We start from the raw sequence: 16,439 nt of genomic DNA, 5'->3' as shown, positions 1-16,439 counted from the left end.
ACTTGCCAGGTTAAATAAAGGTAAATAAAGGTTAAATAAAGGTAAAATAAATAAAATAATGATGTAGTATTAATGATGCTGTAGTACTAATGATGCGGTATTAATGATGCTGTAGTATAATGATGCTGTATTAATGATGCTGTATTGATGATGCTGTATTGATGATGCTGTAGTATTAATGATGCTGTATTGATGATGCTGTAGTATTGATGATGCTGTAGTATTAATGATGCTGTATTGATGATGCTGTGTTGATGATGCTGTATTGATGATGCTGTAGTATAATGATGCTGTATTGATGATGCTGTATTGATGATGCTGTATTAATGATGCTGTATTAATGATGCTGTAGTATAATGATGCTGTATTAATGATGCTGTATTGATGATGCTGTAGTATTAATGATGCTGTATTAATGATGCTGTATTAATGATGCTGTATTGATGATGCTGTAGTATAATGATGCTGAATTGATGATGCTGTAGTATAATGATGCTGTATTAATGATGCTGTATTGATGATGCCTTATTAAATGTGCTGTATTAATGATGCTGTATTGATGATGCTGTATTGATGATGCTGTAGTATTAATGATGCTGTATTGATGATGCTGTATTAATGATGCTGTATTAATGATGCTGTATTAATGATGCTGTATTAATGATGCTGTATTAATGATGCTGTATTGATGATGCTGTATTAATGATGCTGTATAGTTGGTATGCTGATATTGGTATTAATTCCATGGCCAATAAAGTGATGACATGGTATTATACCTGTCCAAGGTGAGGCCCAGCTGGAGGAAGCACGACGCCTTAAACTCCTCCATGGCCTGTAGTGAGGTGGTGGGGTTTGCGTCGCTGGTCCAGAGGGGGAGCTCCACACACTGCTCCTGGCACAACAACACTGGGAAGTGGAAGCTGGCACGGTTATACAGCTGGTTATCCACCTGGAAGAGAACAGGGGAATGTCTACTTAGTGTAGCTCTATACTGTAGTTATACAGCTGGAAGAGAACAGGGGAATGTCTACTTAGTGTAGCTCTATACTGTAGTTATACAGCTGGAAGAGAACAGAGGAATGTCTAGTTAGTGTAGCTCTATACTGTAGTTATACAGCTGGAAGAGAACAGAGGAATGTCTAGTTAGTGTAGCTCTATACTGTAGTTATACAGCTGGTTATCCACCTGGAAGAGAACAGAGGAATGTCTAGTTAGTGTAGCTCTATACTGTAGTTATACAGCTGGAAGAGAACAGGGGAATGTCTACTTAGTGTCGCTCTATACTGTAGTTATACAGCTGGTTATCCACCTGGAAGAGAACAGGGGAATGTCTACTTAGTGTAGCTCTATACTGTAGTTATACAGCTGGAAGAGAACAGAGGAATGTCTAGTTAGTGTAGCTCTATACTGTAGTTATACAGCTGGTTATCCACCTGGAAGAGAACAGGGGAATGTCTACTTAGTGTAGCTCTATACTCTAGTTATCCAGCTGGAAGAGAACAGAGGAATATCTAGTTAGTGTAGCTCTATACTGTAGTTATACAGCTGGTTATCCACCTGGAAGAGAACAGGGGAATGTCTACTTAGTGTAGCTCTATACTGTAGTTATCCAGCTGGAAGAGAACAGAGGAATATCTAGTTAGTGTAGCTCTATACTGTAGTTATACAGCTGGTTATCCACCTGGAAGAGAACAGAGGAATGTCTACTTAGTGTAGCTCTATACTGTAGTTATCCAGCTGGAAGAGAACAGAGGAATATCTAGTTAGTGTAGCTCTATACTGTAGTTATCCAGCTGGAAGAGAACAGAGGAATGTCTAGTTAGTGTAGCTCTATACTCTAGTTATCCAGCTGGAAGAGAACAGAGGAATGTCTAGTTAGTGTAGCTCTATACTGTAGTTATACAGCTGGTTATCCACCTGGAAGAGAACTGAGGAATATCTACTTAGTGTAGCTCTATACTGTAGTTATCCAGCTGGAAGAGAACAGAGGAATGTCTAGTTAGTGTAGCTCTATACTGTAGTTATCCAGCTGGAAGAGAACAGAAGAATATCTAGTTAGTGTAGCTCTATACTGTAGTTATCCACCTGGAAGAGAACAGAGGAATATCTAGTTAGTGTAGCTCTATACTCTAGTTATACAGCTGGTTATCCAGCTGGAAGAGAACAGAGGAATATCTAGTTAATATAGATCTATATAATCTAGTTAGTGTAGCTCTATACTGTAGTTATGCAGCTGGAAGAGAACGAATGAATCTCTAGTTAGTGTAGATCTATACTGTAGTTATACAGCTGGAAGAGAACAGAGCAATATCTAGTTAATGTGGATCTATACTGTAATTTGTAAGTCGCTCTGGATAAGAGCGTCTGCTAAATGACTTAAATGTAATGTAAATGTAGTTATACAGCTGGAAGAGAAAAGAGGAATATCTAGTTAATATAGATCTATATAATCTAGTTAATGTAGATCTATACTGTAGTTATACAGCTGTAAGAGAACAGAGGAATATCTAGTTAATATAGCTCTATACTGTAGTTATCCAGCTGGAAGAAAACAGAGGAATATCGAGTTAATATAGATATATATAGTGTAGATCTATACTGAACACAGGAAGATATTTAGACGGCTGAAGCAGGAAATGTACCTTTTCTATTTTTCTATTTTACAGAAGATGTTTTCACAGTCGATGAAGAGATAAAAGCCTCCGTGTTGCTCCTGTGCTTTACGCCTTCATGCAGATACACTGTTTTGGCTGAAACAGCCTTCATCAGGTGACCTATACATCAGGTGACCTATAAACAGCCTTCGTCAGGTGACCTATAAACATGTCTTCGTCAGGTGACTATAAACAGCCTTCGTCAGGTGACCTATAAACAGCCTTCGTCAGGTGACCTATAAACGGCCTTCGTCAGGTGACCTATAAACAGCCTTCGTCGTCAGGTGACCTATAAACAGCCTTCGTCAGGTGACCTATAAAACAGGTGACCTATAAACAGTCAGGTGACCTATAAACAGCCTTGTCAGGTGACCAATAAACAGCCTTCGTCAACAGGTGACCTATACATAGTCTTCGTCAGGTGACCTATAAACAGTCTTCGTCAGGTGACCTATAAACAGCCTTCGTCAGGTGACCAATCGTCAGGTGTGAGCCTCAGGTGAAACAGCCTTCGTCAGGTGACCTATAAGGTGACCATAAACAGCCTTCGTCAGGTGACCTATAAACAGCCTTTCAGGTGACCTATAAACAGGTCAGGTGACCTATAAACAGCCTTCGTCAGGTGACCTATAAACAGCCTTCGTCAGGTGACCAGGTGATATAAACAAGGTGACCTATAAAGCCTTCGTCAGGTGACCTATAAAAACAGGTCAGGTGACCTATAAACAGCCTTCGTCAGGTGACCTATAAACAGCCTTCGTCAGGTGACCTATACATAGTCTTCGTCAGGTGACCTATAAAGCCTTCGTCAGGTGACCTATAAACAGTCTTCGTCAGGTGACCTATAAACAGCCTTCGTCAGGTGACCCAGCCTATGACCAATAAACAGCCTTCGTCAGGTGACCAGGTGACCAATAAACAGCCCTCAGGTGACCAATAAACAGCCTTCGTCAGGTGACCAATAAACAGCCTTCCAGGTGACCAATAAACAGCCTTCAGGTCAGGTGACCTATAAACAGCCTTCGTCAGGTGACCTATAAACAGCCTTCGTCAGGTGACCTGATAAACAGCCTTCGTCAGGTGACCTATAAACAGCCTTCGTCAGGTGACCTATACAAGTCTTCGTCAGGTGACCTATACATAGTCTTCGTCAGGTGACCTATACATAGTCTTCGTCAGGTGACCTATAAACAGCCTTGCAGGTGACCAATAAACAGTCAGGTGACCAATAAACAGCCTTCGTCAGGTGACCAATAAACAGGCGTCAGGTGACCAATAAACGACCTTCGTCAGGTTACCTACAAACAGCCTTCGTCAGGTGACCTATAAACAGCCCCAGGTGACCTATAAACAGAGTCAGGTGACCTATAAACACGTCAGGTGACCTATAAACAGGTCAGGTGACCTATAAACAGCCTTTCAGGTGACCTATAAATACGAGTCGACCCACCTGCAGGCTGGCACAGTGGACTTCGACCAGACAGGCCTCTCCCATCCCAGCGGTGACCAGCCCCATGCCTCAAGCAGCAGGTTCCAGCTTGGACAGACCCTCAAGAGCTCCACGGACTGGTGATGTCATCACTCAGCGACACACTGGCCTCGCTCAGCAACACCCTGAATGCCAGCTTCCGATTGGACGTCCTGAGAGACAGATACCAATCAGTTATGTTGATCCTTTAAATTTAAAAACAATTTTTGTTGATAAATCAATGCAAAAAATGGCTGGGGTTTACACAGAACGGGGGTTACAGTGCCCCCCAGTGGTGAAAGACAATATGTCCTGCATCCTTTGTCAGGGTGAACTATGACCTGCTAATGTTGTTACAATTAACTGCTCATCATTATCAATTAAACATTACATTAAAAAAAAACAAAAATCATATATTTTATTATCATACAAATATAATGTCTTGTTTGTCTCTCCTGTAGTAGGGTTAGAGGTTAAAGGTTAGGGGTTAAAGGTTAGAGGTTAGGCATTGGGGGTTAGAGGTTAGCGATTAGAGGTTGGGGGTTAGAGGTTAGCGATTAGAAGTTGGGGGTTGGTGGTTAAGGTTTGGGGGTTAGAGGTTGGGGGTTAGAGGTTAGGGATTAGAGGTTAGGGATAGAGGTTAGGGGTTGGGGGTTAGAGGTTGGGAGTTGGTGGTTAAGGTTTGGGGGTTAGAGGTTGGGGGTTAGAGGTTAGGGATTAGAGGTTAGGGATAGAGGTTAGGGGTTAAGGTTTGGGGGTTAGAGGTTGGGGGTTAGAGGTTAGGGATTAGAGGTTAGGGATAGAGGTTAGGGGATTAGAGGTTAGGGATAGAGGTTAGGGTTAGAGGTTAGGGGTTGGGGGTTAGAGGTTGGGAGTTGGTGGTTAGGAGTTGGTGGTTAGAGGTTAGAGGTTGGGGGTTTGGGGTCAGAGGTTGGGGATTAGAGGGTTATAAGGACTGGTACCTGTTGTGCAGGATCATGCTGGGTTAGGGATTAGGGTTTGGAGGTTAGGGGTTAGAGGTTAAGGGTTAGAGGTTAGGGGCTAGTGGATAGAGGTTAGGGGTTAGAGGATTATAAGGACTGGTACCTGTTGTGAAGGCTCATGACAGAGTTCAAGCTGGGTTAGGGGTTAGGGTTTAGAGGTTAGGGGTTAGAGGTTAAGGGTTAGAGGTTAAGGGTTAGAGGTTAGGGGCTAGTGGATAGAGGTTAGGGGTTAGAGGTTAAGGGTTAGAGGTTAGGGGTTAGAGGTTAAGGGTTAGAGGTTAGGGGCTAGTGGATAGAGGTTAGAGGTTAGAGGATTATAAGGACTGGTACCTGTTGTGAAGGCTCATGACAGAGTTCAAGCTGGGTTAGGGATTAGGGTTTAGAGTTTAGGGGTTAGAGGTTAGGGTTTGGAGGTTAGGGGTTAGAGGTTAAGGGTTAGAGGTTAGGGGCTAGTGGATAGAGGTTAGAGGTTAGAGGATTATAAGGACTGGTACCTGTTGTGAAGGCTCATGACAGAGTTCAAGCTGGGTTAGGGATTAGGGTTTAGAGTTTAGGGGTTAGAGGTTAGGGTTTAGAGGTTAAGGGTTAGAGGTTAGGGGCTAGTGGATAGAGGTTAGGGGTTAGAGGATTATAAGGACTGGTACCTGTTGTGAAGGCTCATGACAGAGTTCAAACTGGGTTAGGGGTTGGGGGTTAGAGGTTAGGGGTTAGAGGTTAAAGGTTAGGGGTTAGGCGTTAGGGGTTGGATGTTAGGCGTTAGAGGTAGGGTTAGGGGTTAGAGGGTAGGGGTTAGATGTTAGGCGTTAGAGGTAGGGATAGGGGTTAGAGGGTAGGGGTTAGGGTTTAGAGGTTAGGGTTTAGAGGGTAAGGGTTAGGGTTTAGAGGTTAGGGGTAGAGGGTAGGGGTTAGGGTGTAGAGGTTAGGGGTTAGAGGTAAGGGGTTAGAGGTTACCTGTTGTGCAGGCTCATGACAGAGTCCACGCTGCCCTCTGGTGCCAGGGTAAGGATGATTGTGCCATCCTGATGGACGACATCTATGTAGAGACAGCCAAACCCTGGTAGGAAAACCACCTACACACAACATCTACTCAGTACATCTATGTAGAGGCAGCCAAACCCTGGTAGGAAAACCACCTACACACAACATCTACCCAGTACATCTACCCAGTACATCTACCCAGTACATCTACTCAGTACATCTACTCAGTACATCTACCCAGTACATCTACCCAGTACATCTACTCAGACCCAGAATGTGACTAGGTGAAGTGGCGCTGACAGCAACAGACAGACAGAATATAGACTAGTGTCATTTACACATCATCTACAAGCAGTAAAGACAATAGTTGGTAGGAGAGTTAGACCTCTCTATAGTAAACACAGATGATAGGAGAGTTAGACCTCTCTATAGTAAACACAGATGATAGGAGAGTTAGACCTCTCTACAGTAAACACAGATGATAGGAGAGTTAGACCTCTCTACAGTAAACACAGACGGTAGGAGAGTTAGACCTCTCTACAGTAAACACAGATGATAGGAGAGTTAGAGAGAGAGAGAGAGAGAGAGAGAGAAAGAGAGAGACACACACAGACAGAGAGACAGAGAGAGAGAGAAAGAGAGAGAGAGAGAAAGAGAGAGAGAAAGAGAGAGAGAGAGACAGACAGAGAGACAGAGACAGAGAGAGAGAGAGAGAGAGAGAGAGAGAGAGAGAGAGAGAGAGAGGCACACACACCCTAAATCAGCAGTGTGCTCTGAGAGAATGTCAGTCATCTGGCTCTGATCTCTCCTCAGAGAGGTTAGGTTCACACGGGCTGACCTAGGTTGACCTGGGCTGGGCTGACCTGGGTTGACCTGGGCTGGGCTGACCTGGGCTGACCTGGGCTGGGCTGACCTGGGCTGACCTGGGCTGGGCTGACCTGGGCTGACCTGGGCTAACCTGACCTGGGCTGACCTGGGTCAGACAGATCTTGTTCAAGTGTTGTGACTGACTGACCTGTGTTCAGGTGGCAGACTGAGTAGACAGCAGCTATCTAGAGGGTTGACCGATCAGGCAGCTAGAGGGTTGACCGATCAGGCAGCTAGAGGGTTGACTGAACAGGCAGCTAGAGGGTTGACTGAACAGGCAGCTAGAGGGTTGACTGAACAGGCAGCTAGAGGGTTGACTGAACAGGCAGCTAGAGGGTTGACTGAGCAGGCAGCTAGAGGGTTGACTGATCAGGCAGCAGGTTGAGAACAGGCAGCTAGAGGGTTGACTGAACAGGCAGCTAGAGGGTTGACTGAACAGGCAGCTAGAGGGTTAGAGGGTTGACTGAACAGGCAGCTAGAGGGTTGACTGAACAGGCAGCTAGAGGGTTGACTGAACAGGCAGCTGAGAGGGCTAGAGGGTTGACTGATCAGGCAGCTAGAGGGTTGACTGATCAGGCAGCTAGAGGGTTGACTGAACAGGCAGCTAGAGGGTTGACCGAACCGACATCTAGAGGGTTGACTGATCAGGCAGCTAGAGGGTTGACCGAAACCTAGAGGGTTGACATCTAGAGGGTTGACCGAACCGACATCTAGAGGGTTGACTGACATCTAGAGGGTTGACTGATCAGGCAGCTAGAGGGTTGACCGAACCGACATCTAGAGGGTTGACTGAACAGGCAGCTAGAGGGTTGACTGAACAGGCAGCTAGAGGGTTGACTGAACAGGCAGCTAGAGAACAGGTTGACCGAACAGGCAGCTAGAGGGTTGACTGAACAGGCAGCTAGAGGGTTGACTGAACAGGCAGCTAGAGGGTTGACTGAACAGGCAGCTAGAGGGTTGACTGAACAGGCAGCTAGAGGGTTGACTGAACAGGCAGCTAGAGGGTTGACTGAACAGGCAGCTAGAGGGTTGACTGATCAGGCAGCTAGAGGGTTGACTGAACAGGCAGCTAGAGGGTTGACTGATCAGGCAGCTAGAGGGTTGACTGAACAGGCAGCTAGAGGTTGACTGAACAGGCAGCTGAGGGTTGACAGGCAGCTAGAGGGTTGACTGAACAGGCAGCTAGAGGGTTGACTGAACAGGGCAGAGGGTTGACTCAGGGCTAACGGTACAGTAGATGGCTGACTGAACAGGCAGCTAGAGGGTGACAGGGCTAACGGTACAGTATATGGTCTAACAGGGTCTAAATGTGTTGACTGAAGAGACAGCTAGAGGGTTGACTCAGGGCTAACGGTACAGTATATGGTCTAACAGGGTCTAAATGTGTTGACTGAAGAGACAGCTAGAGGGTTGACTCAGGGCTAACGGTACAGTATATGGTCTAACAGGGTCTCAAACGGTGTATGACTGACTGAAGAGACAGCTAGAGGGTTGACTCAGGGCTAACGGTACAGTATATGGTCTAACAGGGTCTAAACATGTTGACTGAAGAGACAGCTAGAGGGTTGACTCAGGGCTAACGGTACAGTATATGGTCTAACAGGGTCTAAATGTGTTGACTGAACAGGCAGCTAAAGGGTTGACTCAGGGCTAACGGTACAGTATATGGTCTAACAGGGTCTAAAAGTGTTGACTGAAGAGACAGCTAGAGGGTTGACTCAGGGCTAACGGTACAGTATATGGTCTAACAGGGTCTAAACGTGTTGACTGAAGAGACAGCTAGAGGGTTGACTCAGGGCTAACGGTACAGTATATGGTCTAACAGGGTCTAAATGTGTTGACTGAAGAGACAGCTAGAGGGTTGACTGAACAGGCAGCTAGAGGGTTGACTGAACAGGCAGCTAGAGGGTTGACTCAGGGCTAACGGTACAGTATATGGTCTAACAGGGTCTAAACGTGTTGACTGAACAGGCAGCTAGAGGGTTGACTCAGGGCTAACGGTACAGTATATGGTCTAACAGGGTCTAAATGTGTTGACTGAAGAGACAGCTAGAGGGTTGACTCAGGGCTAACGGTACAGTATATGGTCTAACAGGGTCTAAATGTGTTGACTGAAGAGACAGCTAGAGGGTTGACTCAGGGCTAACGGTACAGTATATGGTCTAACAGGGTCTAAATGTGTTGACTGAACAGGCAGCTAAAGGGTTGACTCAGGGCTAACGGTACAGTATATGGTCTAACAGGGTCTAAACGTGTTGACGGGAACAGGAAGCTCCTGCAGAGTACTGACCTGGCCAACCCCCTGCCCCCCCCTCCGTCACAATAAACCCTAACCTTGCCTGGGGTCGTCCTGCCACCCCTCTGCAACCTGACACAGACGACCTCCCTGACCCTACCGCCCGCCAGGCACCTCACAGACTCAACCCCAAAACACACACTACACACAGTCCTGGTAGACACAACCCCAAACACACACTAGGGTCACCCAGAGTGTGTTATGTGTTGAACTCTGGATTGATTTACAGGGAGTGTATTTTGACTGACATTGGGAGCACTAAGTGTAACGTTGTGACCCCTATTGGTTAAGGATTGGGGGGGAGGGTGAATGAGGGCAACTTGAACTTCCACCCAGAGCACTAATGTTCAATACTGCCCTCTAGTGGTAGAAGATAATGTTGGGTCTATGGGTGGTGGTAGGGGATAATGTTGCGTCTATGGGTGGTGGTAGGGGATCATGTTGGGTATATGGGTAGTGGTAGAGGATAATGTTGTGTCTATGGGTGGCGGTAGAGGATACTGTTGTGTCTATGGGTGGCGGTAGAGGATAATGCTGTGCCTATGGGTGGCGGTAGAGGATAATGTTGTGTCTATGGGTGGCGGTAGAGGATAATGTTGTGTCTATGGGTGGCGGTAGGGGATAATGTTGTGTCTATGGGTGGCGGTAGAGGATAATGTTGTGTCTATGGGTGGCGGTAGGGGATAATGTTGTGCCTATGGGTGGCGGTAGGGGATAATGCTGTGTCTATGGGTGGCGGTAGAGGATAATGTTGTGTCTATGGGTGGCGGTAGGGGATAATGTTGTGTCTATGGGTGGCGGTAGGGGATAATGTTGTGTCTATGGGTGGCGGTAGGGGATAATGTTGTGTCTATGGGTGGCGGTAGAGGAAAATGTTGTGTCTATACGGGTGGTGGTAGGGGATCATGTTGGGTCTATGAGTGGTGGTAGGGGATAATGTTGGGTCTACGGGTGGTGGTAGGGGTAATGTTGTGTCTATGGGTGGTGGTAGAGGATAATTCTGTGTCTACGGGTGGCGGTAGGGGATAATGCTGTGTCTATGGGTGGCGGTAGAGGATAATGTTGTGTCTATGGGTGGTGGTAGGGGATCATGTTGGGTCTATGAGTGGTGGTAGGGGATAATGTTGGGTCTACGGGTGGTGGTAGGGGGTAATGCTGTGTCTATGGGTGGTGGTAGAGGATAATTCTGTGTCTACGGGTGGCGGTAGGGGATAATGCTGTGTCTATGGGTGGCGGTAGAGGATAATGTTGTGTCTACGGGTGGTGGTAGGGGATCATGTTGGGTCTATGGGTGGTGGTAGGGGATAATGTTGGGTCTACGGGTGGTGGTAGGGGGTAATGCTGTGTCTATGGGTGGTGGTAGAGGATAATTCTGTGTCTACGGGTGGCGGTAGGGGATAATGCTGTGTCTATGGGTGGCGGTAGGGGATAATGCTGTGTCTATGGGTGGCGGTAGGGGATAATGCTGTGTCTATGAGTGGCGGTAGGGGATAATGCTATGTCTATGGGTGACGGTAGGGGATAATGCTGTGTCTATGGGTGGCGGTAGGGGATAATGCTGTGTCTATGGGTGGCGGTAGAGGATAATGTTGATTCTATGGGTGGTGATAGGGATAATGTTGTGTCTATGGGTGGCGGTAGGGGATAATGCTGTGTCTATGGTGGCGGTAGAGGATAATGCCGTGTCTATGGGTGGCGGTAGGGGATAATGTTGATTCTATGGGTGGCGATAGGGGATAATGTTGATTCTATGGGTGGCGATGGGGGATAATGTTGTGTCTATGGGTGGCGGTAGGGGATAATGCTGTGTCTATGGTGGCGGTAGAGGATAATGCTGTGTCTATGGGTGGCGGTAGGGGATAATGCTGTGTCTATGGGTGGCGGTAGGGGATAATGCTGTGTCTATGGGTGGCGGTAGAGGATAATGTTGATTCTATGGGTGGCGATAGGGGATAATGTTGTGTCTATGGGTGGTGGTAGGGGATAATGCTGTGTCTATGGTGGCGGTAGAGGATAATGCCGTGTCTATGGGTGGCGGTAGGGGATAATGTTGATTCTATGGGTGGCGATAGGGGATAATGTTGATTCTATGGGTGGCGATGGGGGATAATGTTGTGTCTATGGTGGCGGTAGAGGATAATGCTGTGTCTATGGGTGGCGGTAGGGGATAATGTTGATTCTATGGGTGGCGGTAGGGGATAATGTTGATTCTATGGGTGGCGATAGGGGATAATGTTGTGTCTATGGGTGGCGATGGGGGATAATGTTGTGTCTATGGGTGGCGGTAGAGGATAATGCTGTGTCTATGGGTGGCGATAGGGGATAATGCTGTGTGGGCTCTTGCAACGCCAGTATAGTGGCTCTGATTCTCAGGAACACCCCGTACGTTAAAACAAAATGTCTGCAGAGACGGGGAAACGTCAGATATCAGCGGGTCGTATTCGTTGCTGACCTGTGTGCCGGGGCAGTTGATGTCCACGGGGTCGCTCCACTCCGGGAGACGCTGCAGGTCGCCGGGCGGCAGACTGTTGGGGTCAGGACTGGTCTTCAGCCGCACGGTCGGTAGAGGCTCTCTGTCTGCAGGCGGGGAAGCTGGAGAAGTGGTGGTAGAGGCCATGGTGGAGAGGATGGTGGAGGGAGGCAGGGGGGGGCGGCAGTACACCTCTGTCCTGGGGGGTTCTGGAGGGTGAGGGGGGACAAAAGGTAAACCATTTAAAAAAGACATTCACAAAGTATGTATATATTAAAAACGTGTCTGAGGTTAACACACATGTGGGGAAGTGTAGTTCTGACATCAGGTTGGACTGTTATATGAGGAGAGGTGTAGTTCTGACATCAGGTTGGACTGTTATATGAGGAGAGGTGTAGTTCTGACATCATGTCTCAGGTTGGACTGTTATATGAGGAGAGGTGTAGTTCTGACATCAGGTTGGACTGTTATATGAGGAGAGGTGTAGTTCTGACATCATGTCTCAGGTTGGACTGTTATATGAGGAGAGGTGTAGTTCTGACATCATGTCTCAGGTTGGACTGTTATATGAGGAGAGGTGTAGTTCTGACATCAGGTTGGACTGTTATATGAGGAGAGGTGTAGTTCTGATATCAGGTTGGACTGTTATATGAGGAGAGGTGTAGTTCTGACATCAGGTTGGACTGTTATATGAGGAGAGGTGTAGTTCTGACATCAGGTCTCAGGTTGGACTGTTATATGAGGAGAGGTGTAGTTCTGATATCAGGTTGGACTGTTATATGAGGAGAGGTGTAGTTCTGACATCAGGTTGGACTGAGGAGAGGTGTAGTTCTGACATCAGGTTGGACTGTTATATGAGGAGAGGTGTAGTTCTGACATCAGGTTGGACTGTTATATGAGGAGAGGTGTAGTTCTGACATCAGGTTGGACTGTTATATGAGGAGAGGTGTAGTTCTGACATCAGGTTGGACTGTTATATGAGGAGAGGTGTAGTTCTGGCATCAGGTTGGACTGTTTTAACAGTGTGTTTACATATGTATGTATCTGTGTGTGTGTGTGTGTGTGTCAGACTTTACCCTTGACATTCTCCCTGAGCAGCATAGAGAGAGGGGTCTGATTGTGGATGACCATGTGAGGACAGGGGTCCTCGTTCAGCGTCACGTAGGTGACGCCCAGGTGTTCCTGACACGTCATCACCAACGCTCTGAAACGACCAAACACCGAGTCATTTAACCACCTGCACCACAGGTCCCTCCGGCCCTCACTGAGCCCAGAGGCCCAGGCAGGCCTGCAGGGTAGGGCCCTGATTGGAGGCAGGCCTGCAGGGTAGGGCCCTGATTGGAGGCAGGCCTGCAGGGTAGGGCCCTGATTGGAGGCAGGCCTGCAGGGTTGGGCCCTGATTGGAGGCAGGCCTGCAGGGTAGGGCCCTGATTGGAGGCAGGCCTGCAGGGTAGGGCCCTGATTGGAGGCAGGCCTGCAGGGTAGGGCCCTGATTGGAGGCAGGCCTGCAGGGTAGGGCCCTGATTGGAGGCAGGCTTGGGAAGGAAGGGACACACACACACACACACACACACACACACACACATACACACACAGAAACACACACGGACAGACCGAGGGAAACACAGCTGGGCCATGAAAGAACAAAAGAAAGAAAGTATCTGTGTTGTAAAAATCACTTCTGAACTCGTGGCCCAATTATGAAGAGGAGAAGGCTGTTTCTGCTTCCTTTGAGAGGAAAGCTGTCCAAACAGTCGACTATAACAGCCTGTGTTTAGGCCACCCCCGGAGACAAGAGAGATAGAGAGGAACAGACAGAGAGAGAGAGAGAAAGAGAGAGAGAGAGAAACAGACAGAGGGAGAAACAGAGAGAGAGAGAACAGAGAGAGAGACAGAGGGAGAAACAGACAGAGAGAGAGAGAGAGAGAGAAACAGAGAGAGAGAGAGACAGACAGAGACAAATAGAGAAACAGACAGAGACAGAGAGAGAAACAGAGAGAGAGACAGAGAGAGAGAGAGAGAACAGAGAGAGAGACAGAGAGAAACAGACAGAGACAGAGAGAGAGAAACAGACAGAGGGAGAAACAGACAGAGAGAGAGAGAGAGAGAGAGAGAGAGAGAGACAGACAGAGACAGATAGAGAAACAGACAGAGACAGAGAGAGAAACAGAGAGAGAACAGAGAGAGAGAACAGAGAGAGAGACAGAGAGAAACAGACAGAGACAGAGAGAAACAGAGAGAGAAAGAGAACAGAGAGAGAACAGAGAGAGAGACAGACAGAGAGAGAGAGACAGAGAGAGAGTGAGAAACAGACAGAGGGAGAAACAGAGAGAGAGAGAGAACAGAGAGAGAGACAGAGAGAGAGAGAGACAGACAGAGAGAGAGAGAGAGAGAAACAGACAGAGAGAGAGAGAGAACAGAGAGAGAGAAAAGAGAGAGACAGACAGAGACAGACAGAGAGAGAGAACAGAGAGAGAACAGAGAGAGAACAGAGAGAGAGACAGAGAGAGAGAGAGACCCTGACAGACAGAGAGAAACAAAACAGAGAGAAAGACAGAGAGAGAGAACAGAGAGAGAGAGAAAGAGAGAGACAGACAGAGACAGATAGAGAAACAGACAGAGACAGAGAGAGAAACAGAGAGAGAGAGAGAGAGAACAGAGAGAGAAAGAGAACAGAGAGAGAGAGACAGACAGAGAGACAGAGAGAGAGTGAGAAACAGAGAGAGAGACAGACAGAGAGAGAAACAGAGAGAGAGAGAGAGAGAGAAACAGACAGAGAGAGAGACACAGAGAGAGAGACAGAGACAGAGAGAGAAACAGAAAGAGAAATAGAGAGAGAGAACAGACCCTGACAGAACAGAGACTGGAGAACAGAGAGAGAGAGAGTTAGAAAGAAGAAAGAAAGAGAGATTGAGAGAGAGAGAACAGAGAGAGAAATAAAAGAGAGAAGAGAACACAGAAAGAGAAGAAGAGAGAGAGAGATAGAACAGAGAGAGATAGAACAGAGATAGAACAGAGAGAGAGAACAGAGAGATAGAACAGAGAGAGATAGAACAGAGAGAGATAGAACAGAGAGAGATAGAACAGAGAGATAGAACAGAGAGAGAGAACAGAGAGATAGAACAGAGAGAGATAGAACAGAGAGAGATAGAACAGAGAGAGAGAACAGAGAGAAGGCGTAGAGACAGTGGAAATGATGAGGGCATCCCATATGGCTCCAGGGGCAGTGTTTAACAGGGCATGACCACTAAAGGCTCTGTGCTTTATGTCCTCCAGACAGGGTCTGTTCTCTCTGTCCTGACAGAACAGAGAGACTACAGAACAGAGAGAGAACAGACCCTGACAGAACAGTGAGACTGGAGAACAGAGAGAGAACAGACCCTGACAGTACAGAGAGACTGGAGAACAGAGAGAGAACAGACCCTGACAGAACAGAGAGACTGGAGAACAGAGAGAGAACAGACCCTGACAGAACAGACTGGAGAACAGAGAGAGAACAGACCCTGATAGAACAGAGAGACTGGAGAACAGAGAGAGAACAGACCCTGACAGAACAGAGAGACTACAGAACAGAGAGAGAACAGACCCTGACAGAACAGAGAGACTAGAGGACAGAGAGAGAACAGACCCTGACAGAACAGAGAGACTACAGAACAGAGAGAGAACAGACCCTGAAAGAACAGTGAGAGAACAGACCCTGACAGAACAGAGAGACTACAGAACAGAGAGAGAACAGACCCTGACAGAACAGAGAGACTACAGAACAGAGAGAGAACAGACCCTGACAGAACAGAGAGACTAGAGGACAGAGAGACTACAGGACAGAGAGAGAACAGACCCTGACAGAACAGAGAGACTACAGGACAGAGAGACTACAGAAGGGAGAGAGAACAGACCCTGACAGAACAGAGAGACTAGAGGACAGAGAGACTACAGGACAGAGAGAGAACAGACCCTGACAGAACAGAGAGACTAGAGGACAGAGAGACTACAGGACAGAGAGACTACAGAAGGGAGAGAGAACAGACCCTGACAGAACAGAGAGACTAGAGGACAGAGAGACTACAGGACAGAGAGAGAACAGACCCTGACAGAACAGAGAGACTAGAGGACAGAGAGACTACAGGACAGAGAGACTACAGAAGGGAGAGAGAACAGACCCTGACAGAACAGAGAGACTAGAGGACAGAGAGACTACAGGACAGAGAGATCAGACCCTGACAGAACAGAGAGACGATAGATCCTGTAGTCTCTCTGTTCTGCTCTGTTTCACCCACCTGGTGCTCAGGCCACTGCTACTGCAGATCTCCCCAGGGACGGCCACACTCTGCCTGGGGAAGTCAGGTCTGATGGGGGCCGGAGGCTCCAGGACTCAGACCCAGCTACAGGTCCAGGGTCTGTGGTGGGCAGGCAGCTGAACATCATGTGTCTGCTTGGTAGAGGGAACTGAGGATCTCCCCTCCTTCCTCAGCAGGTCCCAGCAGGCCACAGAGACAGGTGTGGAAGGTGTGTTCTCTCCCGCTGGGGCAAGGCTGAACACCGCTGTATCTGGGAGAGAACAGGCCTAGAGAAGACAGGAGAAGACAGGAGACGACAGGAGAAGACAGGAGAAGACAGGAGACGACAGGAGAAGACAGGAGAAGACAGGAGAAGACAGGAGAAGACAGGAGAAGACAGGAGACGACAGGAGAAGACAGGAGAAGAGAGGAGAAGACAGGAGACG

At 47.6% G+C, this 16,439-nt stretch overlaps 1 protein-coding gene across 1 annotated transcript in view; it reads right to left on the bottom strand.

Annotated features, from left to right (window-relative positions):
- LOC135519836 (intermembrane lipid transfer protein VPS13B) overlaps positions 1–16,439 on the bottom strand; it is a 764,993-nt gene that overhangs the window by 21,957 nt on the left and 726,597 nt on the right. Inside the window, 11 exon segments of the mRNA XM_064945043.1 lie at positions 777–949; positions 4,105–4,219; positions 4,221–4,295; positions 6,057–6,175; positions 11,699–11,822; positions 11,824–11,873; positions 11,876–11,925; positions 12,793–12,920; positions 15,994–16,078; positions 16,081–16,178; positions 16,180–16,280. Of these exon segments, the coding sequence (XP_064801115.1) occupies positions 777–949; positions 4,105–4,219; positions 4,221–4,295; positions 6,057–6,175; positions 11,699–11,822; positions 11,824–11,873; positions 11,876–11,925; positions 12,793–12,920; positions 15,994–16,078; positions 16,081–16,178; positions 16,180–16,280 (1,118 nt within the window).

The sequence above is a fragment of the Oncorhynchus masou genome, chromosome 29 (assembly GCF_036934945.1).
Source record: "Oncorhynchus masou masou isolate Uvic2021 chromosome 29, UVic_Omas_1.1, whole genome shotgun sequence".
Classification (NCBI taxonomy): Eukaryota; Metazoa; Chordata; class Actinopteri; order Salmoniformes; family Salmonidae; genus Oncorhynchus; species Oncorhynchus masou.
The sequence above is the reverse complement of the archived record's forward strand: the minus strand, read 5'-3'. Positions and strand labels throughout refer to the sequence as shown.